The 26,584-nt window shown below is 47.2% G+C and overlaps 12 protein-coding genes across 12 annotated transcripts; 6 read left to right on the forward strand and 6 right to left on the reverse strand.

Moving 5' to 3' along the window:
• Positions 1–381: 381 nt before the first annotated feature.
• On the reverse strand, positions 382–838 carry EV420DRAFT_1564329 (uncharacterized protein; the record flags this gene model as incomplete). Its single annotated transcript, XM_060473973.1, has 3 exons — positions 773–838; positions 617–665; positions 382–566 (listed from the first exon to the last, which is right to left on the reverse strand). Coding segments are annotated over exons 1-3 (193 nt in total), but the record flags the coding sequence as incomplete, so codon positions are not given.
• A 287-nt stretch (positions 839–1,125) lies between these two features.
• On the reverse strand, positions 1,126–2,215 carry EV420DRAFT_1564341 (phosphoglycerate mutase). Its single transcript, XM_060473974.1, has 6 exons — positions 2,169–2,215; positions 2,091–2,120; positions 1,993–2,038; positions 1,929–1,936; positions 1,354–1,869; positions 1,126–1,296 (listed from the first exon to the last, which is right to left on the reverse strand). The coding sequence occupies exons 1-6, from the start codon at positions 2,184–2,186 to the stop codon at positions 1,162–1,164; spliced, it is 753 nt and encodes a 250-aa protein (XP_060327125.1). The 5' UTR covers positions 2,187–2,215; the 3' UTR covers positions 1,126–1,161.
• A 348-nt stretch (positions 2,216–2,563) lies between these two features.
• Positions 2,564–3,310, reverse strand: EV420DRAFT_1707012 (uncharacterized protein; the record flags this gene model as incomplete). The annotated part of the gene is made up of 5 exons (XM_060479558.1): positions 2,564–2,783; positions 2,842–2,959; positions 3,012–3,072; positions 3,127–3,220; positions 3,263–3,310. 5 exons carry the CDS (start codon positions 3,308–3,310, stop codon positions 2,598–2,600), a joined length of 507 nt encoding a protein of 168 aa, XP_060327126.1. The 3' UTR covers positions 2,564–2,597.
• Positions 3,311–4,187: 877 nt separating this feature from the next.
• EV420DRAFT_766693 (uncharacterized protein) lies at positions 4,188–5,913 on the forward strand. The gene is made up of 7 exons (XM_060483402.1): positions 4,188–4,189; positions 4,239–4,436; positions 4,492–4,744; positions 4,805–4,872; positions 4,931–5,051; positions 5,105–5,239; positions 5,299–5,913. Exons 2-7 carry the CDS (start codon positions 4,401–4,403, stop codon positions 5,796–5,798), a joined length of 1,113 nt encoding a protein of 370 aa, XP_060327127.1. The 5' UTR covers positions 4,188–4,189; positions 4,239–4,400; the 3' UTR covers positions 5,799–5,913.
• A 167-nt stretch (positions 5,914–6,080) lies between these two features.
• Positions 6,081–7,337, reverse strand: EV420DRAFT_1707018 (uncharacterized protein; the record flags this gene model as incomplete). The annotated part of the gene is made up of 6 exons (XM_060479559.1): positions 6,081–6,325; positions 6,374–6,471; positions 6,522–6,645; positions 6,704–6,913; positions 6,954–7,014; positions 7,060–7,337. Coding segments are annotated over 6 exons (807 nt in total), but the record flags the coding sequence as incomplete, so codon positions are not given.
• Positions 7,338–7,827: 490 nt separating this feature from the next.
• On the reverse strand, positions 7,828–9,234 carry EV420DRAFT_1707026 (alpha/beta-hydrolase; the record flags this gene model as incomplete). The annotated part of the gene is made up of 3 exons (XM_060479560.1): positions 7,828–8,862; positions 8,920–8,933; positions 8,985–9,234. 3 exons carry the CDS (start codon positions 9,232–9,234, stop codon positions 8,080–8,082), a joined length of 1,047 nt encoding a protein of 348 aa, XP_060327129.1. The 3' UTR covers positions 7,828–8,079.
• A 514-nt stretch (positions 9,235–9,748) lies between these two features.
• Positions 9,749–11,587, forward strand: EV420DRAFT_1646835 (uncharacterized protein; the record flags this gene model as incomplete). Its single annotated transcript, XM_060477961.1, has 8 exons — positions 9,749–9,816; positions 9,870–9,923; positions 9,973–10,038; positions 10,118–10,616; positions 10,668–10,900; positions 10,956–11,351; positions 11,405–11,453; positions 11,507–11,587. The coding sequence occupies 8 exons, from the start codon at positions 9,749–9,751 to the stop codon at positions 11,585–11,587; spliced, it is 1,446 nt and encodes a 481-aa protein (XP_060327130.1).
• Positions 11,588–12,242: 655 nt separating this feature from the next.
• Positions 12,243–14,239, forward strand: EV420DRAFT_1622085 (AMP-binding protein; the record flags this gene model as incomplete). Its single annotated transcript, XM_060475774.1, has 10 exons — positions 12,243–12,403; positions 12,428–12,524; positions 12,549–12,924; positions 12,977–13,030; positions 13,083–13,318; positions 13,359–13,418; positions 13,475–13,704; positions 13,754–13,844; positions 13,896–14,110; positions 14,170–14,239. The coding sequence occupies 10 exons, from the start codon at positions 12,243–12,245 to the stop codon at positions 14,237–14,239; spliced, it is 1,590 nt and encodes a 529-aa protein (XP_060327131.1).
• A 1,860-nt stretch (positions 14,240–16,099) lies between these two features.
• On the forward strand, positions 16,100–17,730 carry EV420DRAFT_1766917 (uncharacterized protein; the record flags this gene model as incomplete). Its single annotated transcript, XM_060480899.1, has 9 exons — positions 16,100–16,175; positions 16,232–16,238; positions 16,293–16,349; positions 16,404–16,590; positions 16,647–16,670; positions 16,725–16,778; positions 16,832–16,856; positions 16,909–17,228; positions 17,283–17,730. 9 exons carry the CDS (start codon positions 16,100–16,102, stop codon positions 17,556–17,558), a joined length of 1,026 nt encoding a protein of 341 aa, XP_060327132.1. The 3' UTR covers positions 17,559–17,730.
• Positions 17,731–18,276: 546 nt separating this feature from the next.
• Positions 18,277–20,356, forward strand: EV420DRAFT_1275023 (cytochrome P450; the record flags this gene model as incomplete). Its single annotated transcript, XM_060467880.1, has 11 exons — positions 18,277–18,487; positions 18,540–18,717; positions 18,767–18,910; positions 18,962–19,223; positions 19,278–19,381; positions 19,439–19,457; positions 19,508–19,720; positions 19,781–19,839; positions 19,887–20,030; positions 20,090–20,221; positions 20,281–20,356. The coding sequence occupies 11 exons, from the start codon at positions 18,277–18,279 to the stop codon at positions 20,354–20,356; spliced, it is 1,542 nt and encodes a 513-aa protein (XP_060327133.1).
• Positions 20,357–21,301: 945 nt separating this feature from the next.
• EV420DRAFT_767656 (terpenoid synthase) lies at positions 21,302–22,998 on the forward strand. Its single transcript, XM_060483405.1, has 6 exons — positions 21,302–21,652; positions 21,704–21,726; positions 21,783–21,821; positions 21,871–22,045; positions 22,099–22,381; positions 22,429–22,998. Exons 1-6 carry the CDS (start codon positions 21,498–21,500, stop codon positions 22,795–22,797), a joined length of 1,044 nt encoding a protein of 347 aa, XP_060327134.1. The 5' UTR covers positions 21,302–21,497; the 3' UTR covers positions 22,798–22,998.
• On the reverse strand, positions 22,886–25,826 carry EV420DRAFT_767163 (sterol esterase). Its single transcript, XM_060483404.1, has 16 exons — positions 25,257–25,826; positions 25,034–25,197; positions 24,923–24,984; positions 24,857–24,869; positions 24,698–24,808; positions 24,576–24,641; positions 24,455–24,524; positions 24,309–24,399; positions 23,991–24,257; positions 23,871–23,938; positions 23,782–23,817; positions 23,660–23,729; positions 23,564–23,601; positions 23,410–23,516; positions 23,240–23,359; positions 22,886–23,182 (listed from the first exon to the last, which is right to left on the reverse strand). The coding sequence occupies exons 1-16, from the start codon at positions 25,550–25,552 to the stop codon at positions 22,974–22,976; spliced, it is 1,788 nt and encodes a 595-aa protein (XP_060327135.1). The 5' UTR covers positions 25,553–25,826; the 3' UTR covers positions 22,886–22,973.
• Between the last annotated feature and the right edge of the window lie 758 nt (positions 25,827–26,584).

A 26,584-nucleotide genomic window follows, 5' to 3' on the forward strand; every position in this document is an offset into this window, starting at 1 on the left:
TGACCACTCTTTTTCTAGCACCGTCACCCATGTCAAGATTGTGAACATTCAATTTATACCCTACTGAAAACTTGTGTCTACAACAGAGCGTTTTATCCATTTTCTCGTATATGATCAGACAAATGTTCCGGACAGCATTTAATCTCAATGTGCACGGATAGGAAAGCAAGCTTAAACTCCCCTTTCTGAAACGGTACTATATCCCATTGTTACGTTTTTGACTGTGTCATTGATCACTGAACAAGCAATAAATAGGACTAAATAATCGTCTGCTCTATTTCCCATTTACTTGCTGCTTCACATTTCCCTTCTCGTTCTGGATGTTTCCTTGATTCGAGTCAGACCTACTTATGCTGCTGGAAGAGAACAGCCGCGAGCTCACCTTGCGTCTGTTGGGCCTTATCTCCAGTGATAGCACCGACAATGGCGTCCTTCTTGCCTTCGAGACGGTCTACGGTCCCTTCCGCGTAACCCTTAGCGCGAGCGGCGTTGTACTCAGTTTCTCCTGCGGCATGTTCCTCTTTACCGGATTGTTGCCAAGAAGTAGCACCAGTCGCATTGCCAATCTTATAAAATGTGAGTCCGTTTGATGAGTTGATTGTGGATGAACCCTTACAGCTTCGACAGCGGTACCCTTAAGGGAGTGGTACTGGCCAGTAGTCTTGCTATAAGAGGGTCAATCAATGAATAAAGACACAGGCCACCAATGAAAACTGACTTGGGTTCACCGGAAGACATGCTTGGTAATAAATCGAACTGGTATTGAGTTGTGGTGGGTAAAATTGAGATGCGGCTCTCCATCTTGGGACAGGTTTCTTTTATAGCTGACCCCCGTTATAGGGATGCGACATCAGCAGGGCAATCTATCATACCACAATGACGAAATTTAATAACGACGATGACGTTGAACCAAGTTTTCATGTATATGATGACGATGATGGATCGATGCAAGGAGCCGATCGACAAGTATCTCATTGTCGGTGTCTATTTGAAGTCATTCTAAGACATTTAGATGTTATATCCATCTACGAGCACCAACCTCATACTTCTAGAACGTTTCTAACACTTACTTTGCATCGCTCCCCCACTCAGAAACTCAGCTGCCTCCTTTTTCCTGACATCGTCAATCGGAACATCTTTCATAGACTAATCCTGTACCATTCACGTCGTCAGCAGATCATACAACAGACAATCACATTGAGGACAGACCAAGAGTTTCAGGTGCTCCTTCGCGTCTACGTGTGTCACGTCGACCCTTAGAGCAGTGCGCATATCCCCGGGGTCACCGGAGTTTAACTATCAAGGAATCAGACGTCGATTCACAATGATGACATTGCTCCAATAAAGACCCACATCTAAAGAAACCTCTACTCGTGTCCATGCGGTGTTTCTCAAGCCCTCGTAGGATACATCCTCGTCGGCCGAAGCGTCATATCGCAAGAGGGCGGCAATGAGCTGGCCTATGCATAACCCATGACTCGTAAAAGCAATATGAAGACCATTCCCAAAATTCTCTTCGGTGAGATTCGGCAGTATGCACTCTTTGATTGCGATATCTGCTCGAGCTGCCAATTCATTTCTACTCTCTCCTCCGGGAAACTTCCCGTCGTCGTCAAGATGAGCGGTTCTTGGAAATATGCCAGCCTTGAAAGCCTCTTCATGAGTCATGTTATGTGGGGCATGATTACAATACGGATGCCCTTCTGCAATGCCCCAATGTTGTTCTCGGAGATGAGGATTCGTGATCAATATGGGCGGGATGAGTTGACCGCTTTGGACGGCTTCACCAGTCTGACGAGCGCGCATGAGGGGGGACGAGTATATGAGATCGATCTTCGTAGTTGTGAGGTGGTCACTGAGAGCCTTTGCCTGCTATAAAACGGCGTTCATATTTATCGGACGGGGTCATATTGACTCGGAACACCCACTCTTATGCCTACAATAAGGTGGAGGATTTAATATTCGTTCAGGAAGCTACAGATTCAGACGTGCCTAGTTCAGAAAGTGGTGCATCTTTCCATCCGGCCCATATTCCTCTCTGACCTCAAAGAATATTGAGTATATGTATCGAGTCGGACAAAATTCCTTACCGGATTGTCTTCGCTCTGACCATGTCTGATCTATCTCAGTGTCAGCGACATGGCAAACAATAGCAATAAAAGACGCACGAAAGTTATAGTGATCATGGAATTGAACTTGACACGTTGACTGTCGAAGAAGAATGACTCGATACATCATTGTGTGCCACGCCGTACAATTACTACAAAGCAATGATGACTCGGAGTTCTGAAGTTCCGGCGTTATGAGGGATTTTACACATTCCGAGCTCTCGATACTTGGAAGGAAAGAAATTAAGGGTTATCCAGAACTCCACGTGTATCCGGCGAGTCGAAGAAAATGACCTCATTGAATTCATCAGCATATCAAAGCAATTCAAAAGAAAAAGATAGTATTTGAGCCGAGTAATGGTACAAACTACACTACTATTACAACAATCATTATAAAGTACAGCGGGAGCCTCGAGACTTGATGGAGAAGGGTCATTAGAACTTGTCGTGGGCCTTTTCGTCACAAATCGTCGTTTTCGAATTAACTATTTATGCGTTGGAAGGTTTTTCCTTGATAGGCGCAGGTTGTGCAGATTGGTACACGCAGTACATCAAGCTCATGGCACCGATGATGGTCAAGAAGGACCAGCCAATCCAGGAGAATGCTAGAATTGCGGTCAAGATTCTGCATTGCTTGCCCGGACCACACCAGTTCTTGCCCGGAATGATACGGTTCTAATGTAAACAAAACCTGAGCACGGGTAGGTTGCGAGATTAAGGTCTGTGTACTTACAGTGGTATCGACGGCACCTACTAGCCACATGACCCATAAGACGAAGTTTCCGACCATCTCTGAGAGAAACTGTGGGCTGCACTTTGAGGCGTTGTGATTTCGGAGAACGAGACATCCACTGTCGCACAGGTGAGCTCTATGGGAAAAGCCGAAGAGGATAAAATACGTACGCGATGGGAGCCCATATGATTGCGAGGCAGGCAGAGACCAGTAATTCAACGATGATGGGTTCTGTCGGATGCCGTCAGGATATTAAACGTGACAGTATGGCAAGTCACTACTGACCATAAAAGTTATCTTCGTAGCCCTCGGTTACATGAACTCTGTAACCAGTAAGCCCGAGAAGTATGACAGGCGACGGTCCACTACATAACAAAGTCTTCAGTCAGGCGTCATTCAGTAAGAACCTGTCCTAGCTTACCAGCCAAGTGTAAGCCAGGACTCGGTGGATAGCAAAGGTGTGGGACATTAGTTTGTCGTATAGAGGTCGTAAGAGAGGTGAGTTAGTAGCGCAGTGTAAATGCAGTGGGTCAGATGGAGCTTCACAGAGGATTTATACAAGTCCATCCCCAGGGTCTCTGTCATCATCAGAGTTCGAGGCAGGGCCACAGGCCTCACCGCGGTTGAGAAGGACAATAGATAGCCCTTCCTCGGATCATCGTAGAGGTGTAAACGAGATAGTTTTGACGTCATCGGGAATCCGGGAATACTCGGTAACTCGTCGACGTCGGTCTATTCCCCACGATGTTGAGACTTGGACTTGGTCTCGATTATTTGGTGCTTCTCCGGACCTCGATTCATCCGCTTGTCGCAAGGCAATACCTTTCAGGAAGAAGTAGACTGTAGATGGATCCTCGCAAGTAGTGTACAGAATCGGGGGAATTCGTCACACAGACAGCGGCAAGCATGGAAAGATGTGGAAGCGTTACCTGGAGTAGTCCGACAGAAGGTTATGAAAGTGGATATACATGTAGCGATTGGATTGCCCAGAGCTGGTCTAAGGACTCGCCCTCGGTCGTCGTGAGATGTAGAAGACGGTATTTTCGACCACAACTCTCCCGTGACGAATCGAGTTCTTTCGCCGAATCCCGTGTAACCACGTGTGTGGAGTCGGCACTGTTCGGCAGAGCCCAGTCCAACGGCGAAATCAAGTTTGCTTCTGGCGACATCCCACCTTTATGAAATTTGGCTCCATAACTTTTTTTGATTACTATTATGCTCCGGTGATGCCTCAGCCAGACATAAACCCGAATTTTGGGACCCTAGGTTCTTTACAGCTACTTTACAAAGTTATTACAAAGCCAATTCGGTGATCAATGATTGATCAGCCCTTCACTGATTAGAATGCGTAAGAAGCTAATCAATAATGGTTTCCCAGATCTGAAATATTCGGACAGATATGTCAGTCATCCAGCTTTTCTCTACCTTTGATATGCAACCGTTAACCTATAAAACTGTCCAACACTCTGAGAGATGGCATCTGCATTCACTTCACCCCAGCTGCTTTCTCACCTTGCACTGAATAATCCAATCGTACCAATACATACAAAATACCACGAATGTCACCCAGCAACTCAAACTCTGGTTCAATCTTTGTGAGCATGTCATGGACTTGTCTCTCTTCTTGCTGCTCACCCGCTCTTCTTTCAGGTCACCGGAGGCTCAGGCTTCATCGGCTTCCACATTTTGACCCAATTACTAGACTCCGGGTACTCCGTTCGAGCGTGCGTTTTATCCATGTGCGATACGAAACCAGCACTGACGATATTTCATTCTAATGCCGCCCGAGGAAAGAAAATCGAACTTTTGAAGAGGGCTCTCTCCGCCAACTACAGTAACGATAGATTCGAAGTCGTTGAGGTCCCCGACATCGCATCCAGTGACTTGAGTCACTATTTTAAAGGTAAGAAAGCTCGACGTCAACTCACGGTGTACTGCATCGAGCTCACATTTCTTCTGTAAGGTGTTGATGGAATAATCCATGCTGCAGCTCCTCTTCCAGGGCGAGTCGATCCAGAAACAGCCTTCAAGGTAAGATTCCTCTACCGTCATGTCATTCGCCGGCTAACAGGGATATCTTGACTCGTAGAGCAGCGTCGAAGGATCTCTTCACATTTTACGAGAAGCCGTCCAAGCACAGGTCCACAAAATCGTTATTACCGGCTCTGTCGTGACACATCCCTTCCCTCAAGGACCATTCGGCGCCAACGGCAAGTCTTCCCTCAGTATTCCATCCAAATCTTACTCATTACGGTAATTCCAGATTGGAATCCTATTACCAAAGAGCAGGCTATAGCCTCAGGACAACCATTTCCTATCTACATAGCCCAGAAGAAATATGCAGACCTGGCAGTGGTTGAATTCGCTGAGAAGCATCCAGAGATAGATGTGACACTCGGTATGCTCGCATCCATTTAGCTCGTTTTGCTCAAACTTACACTGCCTCTCTTTGCACAGTTGGACCTCCTTTCAATTATGGGCCTTTCGCTGCTGGCTTTGAACACCTCGTCCCCGAGCCCGATCTCAGTGCCTTTTCTACGAATGCGAGTATCTATGCGTTCCTTCAACCCGGGAACACCGAGTTCCCTGGTGCCCCAGGCGCTATCGATGTCCGCGACTCTGCCAGGGCTCATGTCCTTGCCTTGAAGTCTCGACCTTCAGCAGAAGTTGGGCGAAAGCGGTTTGCTATTGTCTCCCCATTCCAGTCTTCATATAAGGACGCTCTTGAGATCATCGCCAAAGAGCGCCCGGAGCTTAAGGACCGTCTAACAGATGCTGCTCAAGCACCGGAATGGCCTTCGTACGCGCTCCCGACGGATTGGAGAAGTATTGAAAATGTGCTTGGTTTAAAGGCGGAATCGTTCATTCCGTGGAGGGAGACTGTTCTGGACACGGTTGACAGTCTTGTCCGCATAGAGAACTCATGGAAAGAGAAAGGGTTCAAGGTCCCAGTATAGATGCAAGTTCATCCCGCATCTACCATATACTACCGAACAACGTAACTCTGTACTATTCTTTGACCAGATAGCCTACTACATTACAACTTAATTGATCAAAGTTTTTATTGTCTAGAAACTACACGCTGTCTTCTCTGAATATGATCAACAAGTCGCTTAGCGGTAGGAGAGCAACTCTCCATAGCTTCTTTATGCAAACCGTACACGTCGCATATGCTTGACAAGGCTCACGGGGGTGAATGAAGAGCTCGTGGTACAAGCCCAACTTGCATCTAGGTCTTGCGGCGAATCCAGCGTGGGCTTGCTACATCATTGGATGGGAGCGTGGCAACTACCGAAGTGGCGGGGTTGGTCAAAGCAGCGTACCATACGCACTCTAATGGTGGTTGCTCAGAGTGACATTTCGTGTGCTTTATCATCACGTTCAGCCAATATCATACAGCGGGCATCTAATGTACAAGGCCGACAGAACGGAAGTGGGTAACGCTCAATCATTGCAACCCTTGCCAGTGGTAGAGGACCACCCCCTTGTGACGTGTCAGCTTCGAACGGCTGATACAAAAAAATGACCTTACTGTACTGTTGTCCTTTCGTACGATCTTTCTGTTCACTAACGCTATAAGACACTTGTTCACTCGCGCCTGCGGAAGATCAGGTAGTATCAGGTCGGTCACTGGTCACACGTTATCAGAGCGAGAATCAACTGAACAGGAAGATGCGTACGCTTGGCAACTTGATTAGGCGAATCTATCATGCCCTCTATGACCATTTCCATATTACGACGAAGTGTAGGATCACTTCCACGGAATTCAAGTGGCAGGCATGATATAATTTTTTCAATCTCCAACTACACAATGAGGCAATGAGTCCGTAGGTGATGAAGAGGAATACCAAAAACGACGAACGCTGCGTTCCTTCTTCTCTTTTGTTGTCAGTTTCGGCTTCTTCCCTTTCTTCTTCTGAGGTGCTGAAGATTTTGTGGTGTTACCGGCAGTCATGTATGTCGTTTCCATCTCTGTTACCGTCGCTGTCGTCTTGTCCGCAGGGTTTGAGGGGCCGGCCATTGTTTCCAATTTTCGTTTGGCCCTCTGCAGCCTGAAGCGCAGCGAGCGCGTCTTCCTCTGAATAAAGCAATGAGATTTTTGATGAAAATACAAGGAGCCAATTCTCACCTGCTCTTCTCCTGGCGATTAGAAAAGACGCGTCGGTTGGGAGCCTAAAGGACCATCAATCCTTGGTCAGTCCTGCGAGATGTAAAGACGCGCCTGTGGCCAGTCTGTTGTTCAGCGCATTCATGTCCATCACGTATAGCAAGCTAGCAAATGATTCGTTAAACGTTGCAAGGGAGTCGCTGAGATGCTTTAGGCCTTCGACGTTGTTCTGCAAGGCCTCTGTTTCGTCGATGAACTCTGCCATAGCTGGCTCGAGAAATCCCAGGCCATGAGGGGTATCTGGATTCGCGCCTGACCGTGAAAGACGAAAAAGAGATCCTTGAGATATCCGACGAAGCGGCGTTCGATGAGGTGTTTGGGAAGACAAAGGCATGGTTGACACTATCCGGCAACCGACGGGCCGCAAGGTGCTTGCTGACTAAGCATGCGAGAATCCATCTGAACACTCTCAGCGCTTGCCATCACCATCGTTCAAGTCTCTATAACGAAGTCTTCGACTTGACGGAGTCATCATACGAAAGCAGTTGAGTCAGGAGCTATAGCTTCGCAAAGCACGCAAGCCTGACACAGGGACAGCGACCCCAGTTGCATCAACAACGACGCTTCCACAGCCAAAGAACGTGCAAGCATACAATCCTAGATGACACTGCTTTCCACGAGGACCTGCAAGGCATTGCTTGTCCATCGAACTCTGCATTCCTCTTACGATGTTTTACGGTTCTCTCCCGATTATCTGCGCCGGCTTCAGTTTAATGAGGTTTACTGACGACACTCATATCTCTCACCTCATTCTTCGGTGATTGAACGAACTCTTCGAGGCCTCAATGAACACCTGCATGAGATGCTGTCTGATCCCATTCGTGTAAACAGTCTGACAAGGACCACCCAGTGAAGCTCTTTAAAGATCCTTTCATACCTGATCCATCTTCTAGGAGCTGGTCGGATGGCATCCAAACAGCGAAGGATAATTATCTGCTTGTGCAACAAGAGGCATACATAAACGCAGAGTCGACAAACATGTACAGCGCTAGGCAACAAAAAATATATATGTTAATGTACATCGTAACAAGGTATACAAACAATCAGCAGCCGATTCTTTATCCCAAGTACTACGATGAAAAATCTGTTGTGTTCAGGCAAGTAGACCAAATTCTATCATTAGCCCATTCTCCCAGCTCAACCAAGGTTTCTGTTCTCTCAGGTTCATGCCACGACGCAGTGAGGTAATCGTGAGTCGCATCAGGTTTCTCGATGTATTTCACATTGTCTTTCCCCAAGTCCCTCTCCAACCTATCTCGTAGGACCACCATAGCATCCAGCGTTTGTTCTGCGCCGCCGGCCACAATGACAGTCTTTGGCAGACCAGTAAACAAACCTGGTGCATCATTTTGCTTCGATCCCGGAGCAATCCAAACGTTCGAAGGTGCATCCGGCAATGGTAAATTTCCCATAAGCGCGCGGAGAGTGTATCCGCATATGAGAATGGTATAGACAAAATCGGTGGAGGAGTGTTTGTGCATAGAGGACTCACGGTCCGTGTAAGTGTTTGCCCAGTCGACGGTGGGGGAGAGGAGAAGTAGTCCGCCAGCGTTAGGCAGATTAGGAAGATTACTGATGGCCAAGTATCGAGCTAACCAGAAGGCAAGAGTCCCGCCTGCTGAATCACCACCTATAATGATATTTTTAGGATCATATCGCAGAGATTCAACGAGGTACTTGTATCCGGCTAAAGCGTCAAGGAGCGCGGCGGGGAAAGGATTCGCAACCGCAAATGGCTCATGGGAGGAGAGGCGATATTCGAGGGCAAAAAGGCGAGTATTGGCGGGGAAATGCTCTAGAAGGCCGTTTGCCAAAGTAGTCATGGACCCATTCGATGGATGTGCGGTGCCCATCTAAAAACATTTTGCATGTTAGCTACAGGCAATATCCGGACATCTAAACAAACGTACAACAAATCCGCCCCCTACAAAAATGTTGAATCAGGGAATGCTAGTTCATATGGGGACAAACAGACGAACCATGGAAATGATAGATGACCTTTTCGTTCCGCAAGTGCCGGTTCGCCAAACTTGCCATCGGAACCCTCTCGGTCCATACCAGAAACCCGACGTCTTTTCAGCTGCGACATTGTTCTTTTCGGCCAAGGTCTTCACTTCGCCGCTCAACAGTTCCGGTGCTGGGTCTACCCAAACAAAGCCCACTTTCTCAGCCTCTTTGGAGAATTTCTCCGGCGGGTCGGACGCCATAAGCGTCGTGCTGTACATGACATTGACGAAAACACGGTATATCGAAACAATGAGGCATCTCGATAGGGACCACGATAGACGAGGCCTGGCAGCAGGAATTGCATACAGCACGGACCAGAAAGGGTACCTGCACGAAGAGCAAAACGATGACCCTGCCTGTCAGATAGATAGCTTTCAGAGGCTGACGACGAAAAGCGAACGCCATGGTGGTGGATGCTGCGAGAATAGAATCAGAACGGGAGTTCGTCTCCCTTGTATGCAGCTTTTCCCATCAGCCATCTCGCCGACCGCGTAAGCCATCAATCCAGTTTTCCACTGATTTTCCGCACAGTTTTCCAGATCGATCGGGTAGCTTTGTCATCAGCGGATAAACTTGGAACTGAACCACCACGAGCTCACCCGGGTTGTGAACAATTATGGACTAAACCATGGCTGTGGCAAGAGGTGGCAAGGGCCCTCAAGGACCCCACATGCCAGGTAATATGGCTGTCCTCGGCGGAGCCGCAGCCCGAATTCTTGTCTTTCTTTCATGATGAACGTCGTTGTTAATGAACCGGCGTGGACTACTGTCCAGAGGGACTCTGGTATTGTATATACTAGGTTAGCCTGCCAATCCGTTACTGGTTGTTACCATTCTGATCCTTTTATTTCAGACCTCTTCTGGGTTCCGAGTTAATGAATGACCAGTTTGGTCGTTTTTACGATGGGTAAGACTGGAGAATATCCTTACCCATGAAATCTTACGAAACGTTGTAGGCTGGCCGAATGTTGTATGGGATTCACATTCGAAACTCCACTCTCTCTGCAAGAGTTGCATACAGCGTCTGCGATTTGCATGGGCCAAACTGAGGTACTTCTAAAGAATGTGATTCCGTCAAAGTCCCTAAGCGCTCGGCTTCAGGTTCCTTTGTCCTAATATCGCAGCATCTCTAGAAGCAGGCATTTACGATCCTGAGCTACGGTCCTGGGTCTACCGTCCGGCCAAAGATGCTCAAGCTGTCATGGAATGGGTGGAACGCTCAGTCGAAATACTCGATGAACCAATGGACACCGACGATTTCATTGCCATGGTCAATCAGCGCAAGCTAGAGACTCCAGGCAAGGAAGATATCATGAAGTGCATAATGTTCCGTCTAGAAGATCGACCTAGCTCCTACGGATTGTTCATGCACGGCAGTCATACTATTATGGATGCCCGGCCCACTTTCAACGCGTTCAAGATACTTTTTGAAGCCATGGTATCTGATAGCTCTAGTAATATTATGTCGGCTGCCTGGGGCACGGAGTGGGCCAACCTTCCGCCAGGACCTGTTACGTCGACAGGTGGACCGCGTCTGAATGTTGACGCTGCAGGATTCGAGCTACTTGGAAAGATCAAGGAAGCTCACGAACACAGACCGGTATAAGCGTCGTTTCGTTTCGTCGTGTGTTGCTCATATATTGTTTCCTAGGTTTCCCACTCCCTTGTCGCCCAGCGTACGGAGATGGCACGATCGGGACTCTCCATCCGTGTTCACAATACGATAAAGCCTGAATTGGCTCGCGATTTACTGAAGGAGGTCAAGGCGCTGGGATGCACCGTTACTCATCTTTTCGGAGCCGCCCAAATACTTGCCATCTTTGTCTTGAACCCAGTCACGGACGAAGAAGCACCGCAAGCGAATATATCCTTCCCTATTAGCATGTACGTTCTTCGCTTTCACTGCATCCTCGAAATTTTCAAAAATAAACGTGTACAGCATCTCTTTGCAATCTTGGCTAACTCCTGAGATGCAGGCGAAAGATAGATTCATCTCACAAATGACTCTCGTCCCCCTTCGCATCGATTATTCTTCATTTTCCTCCCTGTCACCGGGCAGAGAACAGCTTAGCTTTATCATGCGGTCGCTCAAAGATCAATGGAACTTTTTCCTGACCAATCCGCATCTTCCGCATCTTTCGGCCGCCCTGATGACTTTGAGCCCTCCGCGAAAGCCAGGAATTACTCATAACCCATTGGCAACGACTAATACTAATCTTGGCGTCGTGGATGCTGTCACACCAACTACTTTATATCCTAATGGTGATTCGAAGCAAGCGGCGCTAATCAAGATGCATGACATGGCTTTTGGCCATCGGTTAACAATGCCCAATCCGTACGTGCCTCTTCTACGTTCATCTCCAAGGGCATTGAATGAATACAATCCAGGCTTACCCATGCGTGGACTATGAAGTCGGAGATAGTAATCCAAGTGGAGGTAGGAATCGTCCTTTGCTTACGTTTCAAATGCCTGACGATCGGTCATCTTAGGCCAATGATATTTGGGATCGAGAATATTTACAGAAATATGTCGACGAGATTCGCCGACAGGCTCTTACTTTACTGCCGTAGTGCTCGGACACATGTGGAAACTGGGCGACGAGTCAAATCATAATTATTCACCTTGGATCGTGTAATATCGGTCTGATCTTGGCGTGCGTGATCGACCAACATTAGTGTTCACGGACACTCGTACCAGCTCCGGCGCTCATAGAGCTGGTGTGGCTCAATTGTTCCTGAGTTCAATTGGCACATCTTCTGGCCTATAAGCCCCGCTAGTCATGCTTCTGAAGGTACCATCAGGAAGCTGATTATAGTCTACTTGGACTCTGGAGTCTTCCATCCTCACAATCAGCGGAACCAGAAGAGAATCCCCCATTCGATGCTAATCATCAACTTCCTTTACCAGGCGGGCCGTGGCGTCGCGATCGATGAATTGTACCCAGACACGACTTGACCTAACATGGTCCAGGTCTTTGTCCCGAACCGATATTATAATGCACGCGTCGGGTGCCAGTTCTAAACGACAAGAATATTCCATCTTCTGTGCCACATAAGATGGATATATTATTCCGTCATTTTTTATCAAACCCGTCTAATGCGGGAACAGAGTCTGTGTCCTTGCTGTGCGTTAGTATGGAACAGCATCAAGTTCTACATGTGCATCAGAAAGGTGAAGCGGTCTTATTTAAATTTATCATATACCAATCATATACTTCACTGCAATATGCCGGTCATTCGTGGTTCTCGAGCAACGCCCCACTCGCCGATGCTTTGCGTATTCGCGTTTTTCAAGAATTTGTTCACAGCGGTTGCTCCATTTCTAACCGCGTGGGAAATTCCATGCCCTTGGTCGACCCTCTTCGGTGGATATGACTTCCAGAAGAGGTATGACCCGAAGCTGAGCATCAGCTTTGGCACCACTACTCTCGTCAAACATGCCTGCATTCATGACGCTTTCGAAGCTATATCTAAATCCTTCCCTTCCGATCCTGCCATTGTCGATCATGTTGGAAATTTCTTAACTTACCAGCAACTCGACAGACTCTCATTACGTGTATCATCCTTCCTGCGAACCAGGGGAGTTTCTCCCAGATCACTTGTGTGCCTCATCGGAGAGCGTTCTATTCCTCACATAGTCGCTATCTTCGGTGTTCTTCGCGCTGGTGCTGCTTATGTTCCATTGGACGGACAGCTCATTACCGACGATACTCTTCGAGGCATCCTTGCCGATGCGGAACCATCCTTTACTCTATATTCAAGGGTTTTCGCGTCTCGTAATGGCCTGTTACCGCCTCAGAGCCTCTGCATAGAGGACGTTCTGGAGCTATTGGACGAAGGTGCCATTGAACTCCAACCACCCTGGAAGGGTCGAGGCTCTGACAAGGCATATATTATTTACACTTCGGGTAAGCTTCAAGGATTTTACCTGCCATAGCATTGACTCACGACCTAGTATAGGTACGACAGGAGAGCCGAAGGGAGTCGTCGTCAATCATTCCAATGTCACGAATTGTGTGTGTTTCTTTTTAGTACTAAACAACAATTAACGGGAGGTCCGAACAAGTGTTATCCCTATCTCCCGGAAATTTAAGTATTGGCCGAGGTACTAAAGTGTCTCAACTGTTGAACATTGCGTTCGACATGTGCGCCTGGGAAACGCTGGGATGCCTCACCAATGGCGGAACGCTCTACCTGCGCGGACCGCAACGCACAGACTGGATTTCTGTGATGAAGAAGGTTGATGTAATAATTGCGACTCCGTCGATTCTAGCTTCACACGATCCTGTGGATTATCCCAATGTCAAAAGTCATTGCTACTGCCGGTGAACCATGCTCTCAGCTCCTTGCGGATAGATGGGCAAAGCGAGCAACGTTCTATAATGCTTACGGTCCTACTGAGGTGAGGTATCTCTTGGACATTCAGCAAGACGTCAATTTGATTAGTGAATTCTAAAGGTCACTATCGTAAACACCATGCGCAAGCATGTACCAGGAGCCCCCCTTTCAGTAGGATTCCCAACCCCGAACAACTCTATCTATATACTTGATGACGACTTACGGCCGGTTCCAGTAGGTGCAACAGGCATAATTTGGAGTGGTGGCCACGGAGTTACTCAAGGTTACCTGAAAAGATCCGCACTGACCGCCATAAAATACGTTCCGGATCCATATCGAGACGAATCAAGGTAATTCTTATGGATTGAATTCAAAGCAAAACTTACATCTATCTTCCAGGTGGATGTACAACACTGGAGATCTAGGGAGGTTGCGTGAAGATGGTCAAATTGAACCTCTGGGTCGCCTCGACGACCAAGTCAAAATCAAAGTTGGTTGGCTTCCAATTTTAACCAACTAGAAAATCTCATGTTAAATCAAGGGCTTTCGTGTTGAACTTGATGGGGTGACCGCAACGATACTTCGCTGCTCTGAAGTTTCAAGCGCGTGCTCTTTGCTGATCGAGGGCGAGCTATGGTCTTTCTATTCACCAGAGACGGTGGATCCAAGTATTATTCGAGAGGCGGTCACGCGCATACATCCCAGTTATGCTGTTCCTTCCAAGATTTTCCCTCTCAAGTGCCTTCCTTTAACAAGGTTTGTCCTCTTCATATTGGCATATCCAGAGCAACTTAGTAATTAGTTCATCCACCAAGAAACGGGAAAACAGATAAAGTAGAATTGCAGCGAATCGCAGCGACATTTGTTACACGAGAAGTGGACTAGGTCACCTAGAGGTGCCTATTCGATATTTCAAGATTTAGCTACCGCCTCTGGACGTAAGCCGGCTTGCGAACCGCCTCTAGAGTTGTCCTCCAACCAAACGCTGCCAGAGACAACGACAGGGTTTTTGATCCCTCAACGACTCAGGATTGTGGTTTTTAGTGTGGATTGTTTCACATTGCTGGAGGCCGCGCATAGTACGCCGAGGGTCACTTGAGGATGCTGGTTCTGATTTGAAACATTTAGAGCAAAACCAATCTTAGAGATAAAATAGACTTATATAAACGACTCCGAAACAGGTGCAGTGTCGTAAAATTGAAATACGGTGAATTAGATGTGAGATAGCTGGCATACGTATATAATTAATAATTTCCTCAAAAATCGGAGCTTCTGCTGAAGAAAACAATATTATTTCAATCTCAGACATGAACAAGAAGGAAGGAAGGAAGGAAGTAACAGGAAAATTGTGAAGGCCGTTGCCAGGCCGGGAGGGGAGGGGGCTTTGAAGCTTTGAGCAGCCAGCGGCAAATGCCGATCGCTTCAGTTTTCGAACGTCGAATGTTGCCAAGCTCCTTCTATGCGCCTTTTCTTCCCCGATTCAAAGGGATTCGGATACTCACGGAAATAAGTATATGACTCACTGACAACGCAGACATTCGCCACTTGGAGCTCGGGGTCATGTCGCATGTCGAAGTAGGAATCAAGCACAATTTTTTTCCGTCTTAAAACAAGATCGCATGCTTCCGGAAATGCAGTGACAGTGGGGATCGAAAGGAGTACCAAGGGCCCCGGTTCTTAGTTACCTGCCGCCACAAAACGCACGAGTTCAAACGTCTATCAACGGGGTTACTGGACGAGGTACTCCAGGCTTCAGTCGTTTGTTCAGTCTCTTGAATGTTTCGTCGAACAGTTTCGCCACCATCTTGAGGATTATCCACAAGACTCCATCAAGAAGTCACATTTGATCTTCCTAGTATAACGAAATTTTGACTACTGCTTTCCTCTGCCATGAAACCCGGCGCAGTGGACAGTTCGGTGCTGTGAAGAGCAGAATTTCTTGGGTCGGGTGCCGGCTGCGTCGGAGGATAGATTATTCCTTAACACGGTCCGGTGAAGTCTAGAGCATTACTTGCGTGGGTCCTCCGTATCATAAGACGGCCTTTATTCGTTTCCAGCCACATGTGATCGCCTAGCACCCCGCTACCAGTTATCATTCCTCTCCGGTACGTCGCGCCTCCTGAACTGTCCTGATTGTTGGCACACTGTTTACCCGTATCGAAAGCCTTTTGCTATGCCCGCCATCAAGCAATTCCTCCACATTGTTTCTCATGTTAGCTTGTAACAACACGAGATAAGATGGGACCTGTGGCGCACATGTGTTGCATTCCGTTGATCAGTCAAGATAAATTTATAGCACATGCCGGCATTACAACTTGACTGCAATGTTTAACCATCTGACCTCCACCGCCCTTATTTTGTCGTTTTTGCCGTTTTCCTCCTTGTTCAATTGTTCTGTGGAACCAGCTATCCTTGATATTTGTGGTTTAGATCCTAAGGAGATCTGGTACCATCTTTAGGCCAGGACCTAGGCACTGGTTACGATCGCATATGTTGCGGCTGAAAGCCTGGTCCCGCTGGGGCGCCTGATCGGCGACGTTCGGCACGATCGTAAAGGTCCTCCATACAAATGGCGAAAACGGAACTTAAATTCGGTGTTGAGCACGGTCGTCATCAAGATGGAGATGATTGAGTTTGCCCTTGATTTTGAGCCACGCTTGGACATCATTGTCTGATGCGGAATTCCGCCTACATAAGCGGGTGCACTTGAAATTGGCCAACGTTTCGCCGCTCGCTCTCGCACCCATGGCTTCGGAAATGGCGCTTCCGCGCCTTGACAAGAATGCGCTTATTGGCATCTGGATAGAGACATGTCTATGGGGTATGATTACATCTCGGCTCCCAGTTCACGCTTTCTACTCACAAATGGCCAAACAGGAATGAAGTGAGTGCGTTTACTTCGCGCTACGGGTCCAGGTTCTTACCTTCAAATGCAAAGCGCTATCATCTTCATAGGTGCAATGTTCGTTCTCATACGAAAGCACCATTCTCCGAGGTAAGCTCATCTCAAGATCAAAGTGTATCTCAGTAATGCATCACCTGTTCCCAGATTGTTAGCCATCACATCGACTGCCCTATTCCTGTTTGCTACTGCACATGTATCTCTGTCTTTGAGAGAATTGCTGGAGGCCTTCATTGACGTCCCTCAACCTGCCGACCCCACATACACGATACTTTATTGGTCTAACAATGCACGTGGAATTGCTGTCGCAAAAACTGTTCTATACGATACAAGTGTGAGTCATAGCCCTCGGTGCAGATTTATACGGTTCTTGACTGATTTAAGCATTAGGTCTTCCTTCAGGATATGATCTTGGTATCAACATTCACTATCCAACCCTTGCGCCTGCTAAACGACGAATGATTCTAGATTTGGCGTCTGTACGTGGTCTGGGGTTACAACTGGAAAGTTGTAGTACTTCCGGTATGTCTTGTCCGGCTCTATTCGAGGTCTTCTCACATCTGTTCTCTCCATAGATTATTGTCGAACTTGCACATATGGGTCAGTAGCTCTTAATCAAAGCACCATCCAATCATCTAATCTTGATGAGCAGGAACCGCATACGCCGCCACCGGTTTGATTGCTCAACCAGCAGTGGATATCAACTCTCCCAGAATCAAACATATAGGGCCGGTTGGCTGGTCTCTAGATCTTGTGGTGAATGTCTGCGTAACAGCGGCCATTGCTTTCCGGCTATGGTTTATGGGGCGACAAGTTGGCAGTCATTCACATACGAACAGGTATCTGTCGACGATCTTGACTATCGTCGAGTCCGGTGCCATGTTTGCAGCTGTAACTCTCGTTATGCTCATTTTATACGTTCGTGGAAGTGTGCTCGCTTTGAATGGCATCGATATATCTACTCAGTTGGCTGTGAGTTCCTTGTACTGTCTCCCATTTAGTCGTCTTTATCTTCAATGACCCTAGGTTATGACACCGCTTCTCATCATTGCGCGGGTTGGGCTTGGGATGATTCATGGTGTCTCGAAGAATCTCTCCTTTGCGTATCCATTATCCCGCATGTCAAAATCGTCTGAAGGAGACGGAAGCTTCGATAGACATAAAATTCGTTCCGGCAAGATCCATTCTGGCGGGGAAATTTCTGATACCCTCATCCTTTCAACGGAGCAGGAAATGGTGTTCGCTGAACACAGGCGCAGTGCTGACTCGGCAGCTCCGTACAAACTACCCAGCGACGTTTAAATGATGTAACAACGTATACTTCGAACAATGTTGTATAGTATTCACGGCTTTGTATACTGGGTTGGCATGATATATATGATTATTTTAGAGTTATTAGATATTTATATTTGAATTCGACATCAGCAAATCCGATAGCTGCCGTGCTACGCTGGGTCGCTTAGCGTCTTTTACGAAATCTCCCCCTTGATTTTGAAAAAAAAAAAAAGTCCGCCACTAGTGACAGCGGCACGCTCCGGCAAGTTCGCGTTCTTTTTCGGCTTTTTTGCTTAGGTTGCCCTGAGTATCATGATGCATGATGCCCAGCCCATTCTTCATCAGGAAACTGGTGATTCATGTCATTCGTCGATCCCCAGAATATGGGTGCGTTTCGTTCCCATTTGTGATGCAACAGCTTTCATTAGGTAAGTCAACCCTGTCATTATTCTGGGCCCCGTAGTAGCCCTGCTGTTGTTGACAACGGAAATGTGGTCCGATTGATGCATGATTCCCCAGCTGGTTCGACTCCAGTTCATTTCGGAACAGGGTCCTTCGAATTTCGGAATCGCCTCTATGCATCTTTGAATTGACCTTTTTCAGCCCTTTTCGCTACTCAGGTTTCTGAGTAATAACAGCTGTACGACGGATCAGAACTGCAATCGGAAGAATGCGATGTATAATAACGTCATTACCCATCCTACAACTACAGACACAGTCTTGGTACAGAATCTGCCAAACTACTATGTCCTGGCTCACTACGTTACATTGGAGTCTGTCACCAGGAGTGCTCTTTGCATCAATTCTTCTAATTTTCGCACTGGTGAAATCTCTCCTGGGCCGACTTTCTCGTCATTCCCTACCACCAGGACCGCCAGGGATTCCGTTCTTAGGAAACGTGAAGCAGCTATCAAATTCTCTCTGGGTTACCTTTCGGGATTTACAGTCGACTTACGGTACGTGATTTCTGGATCGAACGTTTCGTTTTGTTGAAACTTGGCAACTTAGGACCTCTCATTTATATATCAGTCTTCGGGAAGGATATCATCGTTATTAACAGTCATGAAGTAGCTTCAGACTTACTAGACAAACGAGCTCGAATATATTCAGATAGGCCCGACGCCTACGTTGGCTCAGACGTCCTATGCGGTGGCCTGGTCATGGTTCTGGCCAGAGTCGGAGACAAGTCAGTCATTAGCTCTTCTGCAGTTTGCGGTTTGTTAACATCTTCGTAGGTGGCGCAAAATGAGAAGGGCCGCAGCAGAAGGTCTTTCTAAGAAGACTGCACAAGAACTACAACCGGTTCAGGTCCGCGAAGCTTTAATGCTCGCTGAGGCTATAATTGCAAAACCTGATAACTGGAGTCATTTGTTTCGAGAGTATGTTGTCTTTCTGTGTGGCTTTGGATTGAGCGATATAACAGATTTTAGGTCCGCGGCTCTCCTAGTCTATACACTTACATATGGGCTCTCTGCTGGACGATCAAACGCCTTTGCCGCCTTGCCACAGATCAACCAATTTGTTGAACGTCTAGTCACGGCTACATATCCAGGTGCTCATCTTGTAGATTTCTTTCCGTGGATGAAACATCTTCCAAGTTTCATGACACCATGGCGGCGTGAAGCTGAATATTACTTCCGTGAAGATTCAAAGATGTTTCAAAGTCTTTATGGAAATGTGGAAAATCTGATCGTAAGTTAACTTTTCACTTCATCTCGACCATTGCACCTTAGATTATCCACTTAGGCCGAAGGGGACAGTCAGAGTAGTTTTGCGGCGACTTTAGTCACGGAGCACAGTAAAAACCACGATCTAAGCCGGTTAGAGTCCTCCTGGCTCTCAGGAACAATGTAGTAAGTGCCGTCCAGTTGATCCTTGAAACCTTAATTACCCTTGCCTTAATTTAGTGCCGCAGGTACCGAAACGGTGATTCAACAGTTATGGCCAATTAAACAGCATGTTTGACGGTGCATTAGACATCCGGTACTCTTACATGGTTCGTTCTCGCAATGACTATCCACACCGACGTGCAGAAACGTGCTCATGAAGAAATCGACGCCGTGGTAGGGAGAGATCGTCTACCGACCTTTTCTGACATGGACCAATTACCATTTGTTCAAGCTATCATTCGCGAGACCCTTCGTTGGAACCCTGTAAGCCCAATAAGTAGCCCTCATCGTACCATGGAGGTAAGTCTTTGTAATGGTGATTGGTAGTGCCCTCAGCCCATTCATCCTCTCGCAATATAGGACGACTACTATAACGGCTGGTATATACCAAAGGATACGATTGTCCTTCCCAATGTTTGGTAATACTGTCTTCTATTCTGTGGTACCTGCGTTCAATTTTCTGTAGGGCGATGAACAGAGATAAGTCAGTTTACGGCCCCGACGCTGATGAATTCAATCCGAGTCGTCATCTCGACCCAAGCGGGACGATTCTTCGAACCTTCCAAAATACCAAAGGGGAAGGGCACGGAAGTTGGGGTTTCGGCAACCGGTAACATATTCTCGATTCTAGTTTGTGTGGACAAATCCTCACTCATCGACTTTTCATAGGCTATGTATTGGACGATTTGTCGCTAAAGATTCATTATTCATCAACATTGCCATAATCCTGTGGTCCTTCGATATTATTTCTACTTCGGAGAAGCCACCCAAAGACGAATTCGTGAACACTGGGCTTATCGTGTGAGTAGCGAATTACTGTACGATCCTGTGGAGGTGGTTATTCATGTGGGTTTGAACAGCCGCCCAGCTCATTTCGAGTGCAAATTTGAACCTCGATTTCCAGATGTACCGTCACTCATCAAAGCCCAATTGTGAACTCCGCTGCTTGCCAATATTGACTAACCAAATTAATACGGTTGAATAAGAGTCCTCCACGAGACCTTTGCTGAGGGAAGAAAACGGTCTGTTCAGAGCATGACTGCATGGACAAAAACGAGCTATCGTATATACCAGTATCGTGTTCTGGACAGTGGAAGTACTTACTACTCCGACACGTTTAAGCCTTAAGCAGAGAATATAGAGAGGAAGGAAAAGAAAATTGCATCATCTTATGGACCTCTTAAAAAAAAAAAGAGCAGTAACGCCGACAGGCAGGAAGTCATAGAAAAATAAAACAAACCTACGTCTTCGTCGGAATGATGATGTCAATATCCTTCCGGGTTTCAATCCGTTACAGCACCATTCTGGTGTTTGCTTCATTTTGGAAATCGACAGAGACTGGTCTATATCCTTCGCCATTGCCGTTTCTGAAGCAGAGCTAGCTCAGTAAGCCAGCTCCCGCCCGAAGATCGTTCATCGATCTGACGGCGCAATCTATGTATATATTTGATTTCCCGGCTTGGAACGGACCCTGGTTTGTTTGTTTCGTCAGGGTCTGTAAGGGTTGACAACGTGCGACAGGTAGGACGATGAACAAAAGTACCAGTATGGATTGATATCACTTTGATATCGATATCTTCGATCGAACTGCCGGTGAGCCCAGCTAAACCCGCGTACCGCCTAGACATTTCCAATACTCCATATGTTTCCAGGGCGGGGAATGTCCAGCATCCTGTCCTGTCATTCAAATTGTAAACCAATAGCTATAGCTTGCGGCTGATGGAGTTGGCTTTCTTAATCGAAACCCGACGTTCTACAGCTTTGTGGTCGCAATTATGCTGTGCGAGACGCACATTGCTCAAGAAGAAAGGGAAAATGCAAAACTTACAGCTCTGGGCGCCCTTGATTAAACAGCTCGGAACAGAACCGTGCACTAAAACATCCGCCGGGTTGTTATCACAGAGTAAGCCACATGTGAGTTACCATCCCACTCCAGGTCGGCCAGCGCAATCGAACTTCCTGTGTTCTCGCAGATACCATAGCCTTTGAAGTCCGCTCCGAGGTATAAATATGTCTGTGGAAGAGCGGCTTTTCTTTGTCAAGAGCAGCCTGTATTTCTCCGATTTCTCCTCGCAACATGGTCATGGAATCTGGCATTGTCACGTTTCGCCTCCCAGAAACAGTGGCAGACTGGCCTTGGCCTCGCAAAATCAATCCCTATTATGAAGAAGTGAAGGCAGAATCGGAAGCATGGTTTCGCTCTTTCAACGCGTTTACACCAGAAGCTCAACGGTAGACCTCTAGTATAATATTCTTGAGTTGTAAGAGCTGACGTTCTTCCAGTGCATTTGATCGCTGTAACTTCAGTAATAGCGCCTTCTGTTCAAAATCGACCTGCATTGACTTATCTGACTCTGACCAGGTTTATTAGCTTCATTAGCATACACAACGGCAACCAAAGGTACGTGGCGTCGTGCTTGACATGTATTCCCGGAATGACTTCCGCGTAGAACAACTGCGCACTGGATGCGACTTGATGAACTTGTTTTTTGTTTTCGACGAGTACACGGATAACGCAACTCCAGAAGTCGTCCGTCAATATGCCGAAATTGTGAAGGACGCGCTTAGAGACCCTTTCAAACCACGACCCAACGATGAAGTTGTTCTCGGAGTTGTTGCACAGCAGTAAGGTTTCATGGGTTTTGATCTTGCTCTCTAATTTCAACTCCCGATGATAGGTTCTGGGCTCTTGGCATCAAAACATCAAGTATCACTTCTCAGAAACGCATCGTTGAGACTTTTGGACGTTACATGGATTCTGTAGTGGCACAGGCAGAGGATCGTCATCAGTGCTATACCCGGAATGTCGAAGATTACTTTGAAATCCGACAACTTACCATTGGCACCGACCCGTCGTATGCGGTACTAGAGCTCGGCTATGACTTGCCTGACGAGGTGTTTCATCATCCAACCGTTGTCGAACTGGGGCGCTTAGGTGGTGAGCTGATAATCATTGACAACGTGAGGCCTTCTGGTTTGGATATAGCTACAACACTTACAGTCTTCAGGATCTTGCTTCGTATAATAAGGAGCAGGCTTCGGAGGAATACCCCCATAACATCCTTGTGTGCGTCATGGATGAGCAGAAATGTGATCTCGATAGTGCATTGTTATGGGTGGAAGATCTTCATCGGTCGATCAAGACCAGGTTTCTAAGGTTGTGGCAGGAAAAACCGACATGGGGACCCGGCATAGATAACATCGCGTCTCTTTACCTCGACGGTATTGCAAACTGGGTCCGCGCCAATGATTGCTGGAATTTCGAAAGTGGGCGGTACTTCGGGTCGAATGGTAAAGCCATTCAACAGCACAGGATGGTCACTCTGATGCCTAAACGGTTCTCATTGGACGAGCCACTTCTGATACACACGCAATAATCCGTTGTATTGTTACTTGTCGCATTATGTATTCCGTATTTCTGGGGCTATGCTAGATTTGTTTGAATATTTTGCAAATAGGCACTTGCAACGACCGACAGATTTACACGATCCCGAGTAGTAGCGGTAAAGGAGGGGTTTGCTATGGCGAACGACCGAGCAGATGGCACAAAACATCATACTTGTAAGGAGAGGTTTGTGAGCACCTGCATGGCAGTGGCGCGATATGTGTCGGTCGTGAATGTCAACAGCGGAGATGAATCAGTGAACTCCGCCATTCGCTGCGCTGATGTCCATTCTGACCATGAGGTCGTCTCCAGCAAGCTAATTCCTTGGCCCGTGGTGTTAGGGGAGTAGTTTGGGTCCAGGTTTGTTGCGAAATTGACTGGACAAAGACAGGGTCAGTTGAGAATATGATGTAACATTTGATGGATGAATCCACCTAGAGCATCAGTACCAATGAAATCATTGTTAGATGCGGATCCGCCGAAGCTGAAGAATTCAGTCAGATCTGACCCGTGATATGCACCAACATAGGCGGTCGTATTTCCCCTTGAATACACTGTGATGCTCATTACCGGATATAGTGAATCTGAGAATAAAATGACTTACGGTATGCCCAAGCCGGCTGCGTTTGCGATGCTACGTTTAGAAAGTGCCGGCGTGGTGCCTGGAATGAGTAGTCGCCATTGAACGCTGCGATTCGTTTGTACTCCGGGCTAGTCTGAATTAGCGTCAAAAGTCCACGGAATCACCAGGAACTCACGTTAAAGTATAATTGTTACCGGTACCAAAAGGAGAGCCCTTTCCATAATGAAATGAGGTTAGTAGTTCAGGTACACCGATGATGGCGGACGTTCACCTCTGCAGGATCGTCTGGATAGGCGGAGCTAACATCGTTCATGCGTCTGGAAGTTAATTCGGGAAAGTACCTAGACCCGTTTCAGGTTAGATATTTTGCGGCGGAGAATATGAACAGCGCACATCGTGTTTACGTAGTCGGAGAATTCGGGGTCGGTCCTGTTAGCATCAGCATGAGATTTCTGTCAGGTAAAGGCAGGAGATAAACGCGCGTGATATTAGTGCTTCCTAAGGAGAAAAAAGTTCCCTCATCTGCGCAGCTCCCGGTCACAAATGGAACCTGCCATCATTGATTAGTAGACAGGATCGCCATCAACGGGGTAACTACCAACATGGGCGAATTGTCCCTGTTGTACAGCCTTCTGGGCATTTTGGTCCAGAATCAAACCGTCGTTGTAGGGTTGAAAAGCGAGATTCAAACTTGTGTATTCGAAAACCGAAGGAAGGGTGTTTATCGCCGCCAAGAGGGTATCATAAGGAACGTCGCGAAGACAGTCGATAACAGACTCGGATGTATTACACCCTGTTTCATGTGCAATGCGATCGAAAGTAGGTTGGCCATAGGATATATTCCTCGTAGTCCAAGGAGCGCCTGATTGCTATGTATTACTTAGAAACGGAGTGAAACCCGAGAGAAAATATAGTCGTACCATAAATACTCCTCTGAATAGGCCATCAGTTGTTCCGCCATTGTAAAGGAGATGGAGACCGACGCTGATGGCTCCGGCGCTTTCTCCCCAACTATGACGTAGCAAACATTGAGATGGAGAGCGAGTGAGATAGGAATAGCACGTACAGTGTAACGCGAGTCGGATCCCCACCAAATATGGAGATGTATGATTGTATCCACTGCATCGCGAATCGTTCTATCCGTGTATCAGTAGATTTTTAAGATGTTGAATAGAATCATTACTTACGGTCTCGTAGACCAATATTAGATAAACCTGCATCCTGGACTTCTTTGCCGCCCAAAAAGCCAAAAGCTTTCGTATACAGATAAGAACAACTGGCGTTGCGGTGTTAATAAATAAGGAATTACCGTTGACGCGATAATTTGCTGAAACAAAGACAACAGGTTCGTTCAAGATTAGAGATCGCTCCACTAGATCGGATGCATCGTAGGCCTCCGTATACCCAGTCTCGAAACCGCCTGCCGACTAGATTACAAAAGACTAGGCGTCTGGCAAAGGGTGCCTACCTCCATAAATCCACTACGATAACGTAGTGAGCTACGAAGGCAAGCGGGAGTAGTGAGAATACGTACCATGGCAACAGGAAGTGGTTCAGAGGCATTTGTTATTGGTGCCCAAACGTTCAGAGTCAGACCTGAGCAGAATATCAGAGAGGGGGTATTAAAAAACTATAAATGGCTCACAATCCTCCGATACGTTGGAGGGGGACCCCATAGAGATCTCGAATGGAAGGACATCCGGTATGGAGCTTTGCTGTTGGGGACAAGCGGCCCCGAAACTTGTAGCATTTTGGATCCCGTCGACCTCTACTGGAGCTTGAGGTGGGGCGAATCGAAGGGAACCAAGCCTATAATTGGAGGGTAAGAAAGAGGTTTTTAATTCACTAGAAAACGACACAGTACGTACGGTGGACTGGCAAACGGGACACCTAAAAAGAGAGACAGGTTTCCGGAATAATATCCTTGGAAAGTACCGTAAGGTAGGGTGGCGGTCGGGTCACCGTTGACGAGAATAAAAGAAAGAGATAGGAAGAACCACCCAATTAGTTGAACCAAAGCAGCCATGTTGGGGAGATGGATGGTATGCGCTACTTTACCGACACTTGGTTTATAAGGTCTACTGGGGCCGACGTGATGCGGATATATCGGTAAATCCAGGGATATAAAGGACTGTGCGAGACTTTGATGATCACTTGAAAGCATACTGGGTCGCCTACGATTTCATTTATTGCAGGTATCGATCATACGGAGGTTCCTGACGGCCTGATGGCGCAAACATTCAAACAGGTACAGCTGGTGGTTAATCCGCACTTTGAGATGGAGGTCGGCAAGATGGTATTAAGCGCGGCTGATCGAGGCACGAGGTTACCAAAAATCCTTTGCGAGGAGAGACTGTGCATGTGCGGTTGTCGTGGTGAGGTGAGCTGCTACATGAGGTTATAAATATCGTTGTGAGAATATTGCGGCATCTCGGCAGGTAGAGCTGGTTCTCTGCACGCATTCGCGAGCTACAAATATCCCCCAGAGACTTTCAATTTGTGGACACGTGTCAGTGAGGGTAGTTTGACTTCCGTCTGTCGCTCCCTGACATCGGACATGTAGGACTGAGAGACCGGTTGCACCGGAAGATAGTGGACTCTGCGATGGCTTGATGCAGATCACTGAGATCAGCGAGGCAAAGAGTTCATTGTTGCTATTAGACAAACGCTGATCAGCTCAAAAGTGAAATTTGAACGCTGGAGTTGGTAGTTATGCGAAAAGGTTCTGGGGACGTGCCAAGATGGTGCCAAGTAAGTAGTCGTATTCTCGTACATCGTACGTCGCGTGTTTTACATGTCTGTCGAGGGTCAGGGATGGTTCACAAGAGCCGGACTTGCAATACAAACTTACCTGCAATCGCCACCCCATCATTCATACCTGAGACGCTTTGTTACTGTCGACTTCCTCATGATCATCAATGTGGAGTCGTACCTGCCCAATTTTACGGACATTCTCAGGTTGGATTAATGCAGATGCAGAGGTACATCGCGGAGGAACTAGGTCATAAGGGAGACAAACTCCATTTATGAGATCCATGGCGAGGGGCCGTGAAGCAGTTCCGTAAAGACCATCACAGTGTATCAGCTGTGGGTCTGCCTCGTTTGTGTGAAGGGTATAGTAAATGTTCAGAATGTGGCACTAGAATCTCAATAAGTGTCACAGATAGCTGCACTTACAGTATAGCTGACGGACTAT

This window comes from Desarmillaria tabescens (genome assembly GCF_030435595.1).
Source record: "Desarmillaria tabescens strain CCBAS 213 chromosome Unknown EV420scaffold_37, whole genome shotgun sequence".
NCBI lineage: Eukaryota > Fungi > Basidiomycota > Agaricomycetes > Agaricales > Physalacriaceae > Desarmillaria > Desarmillaria tabescens.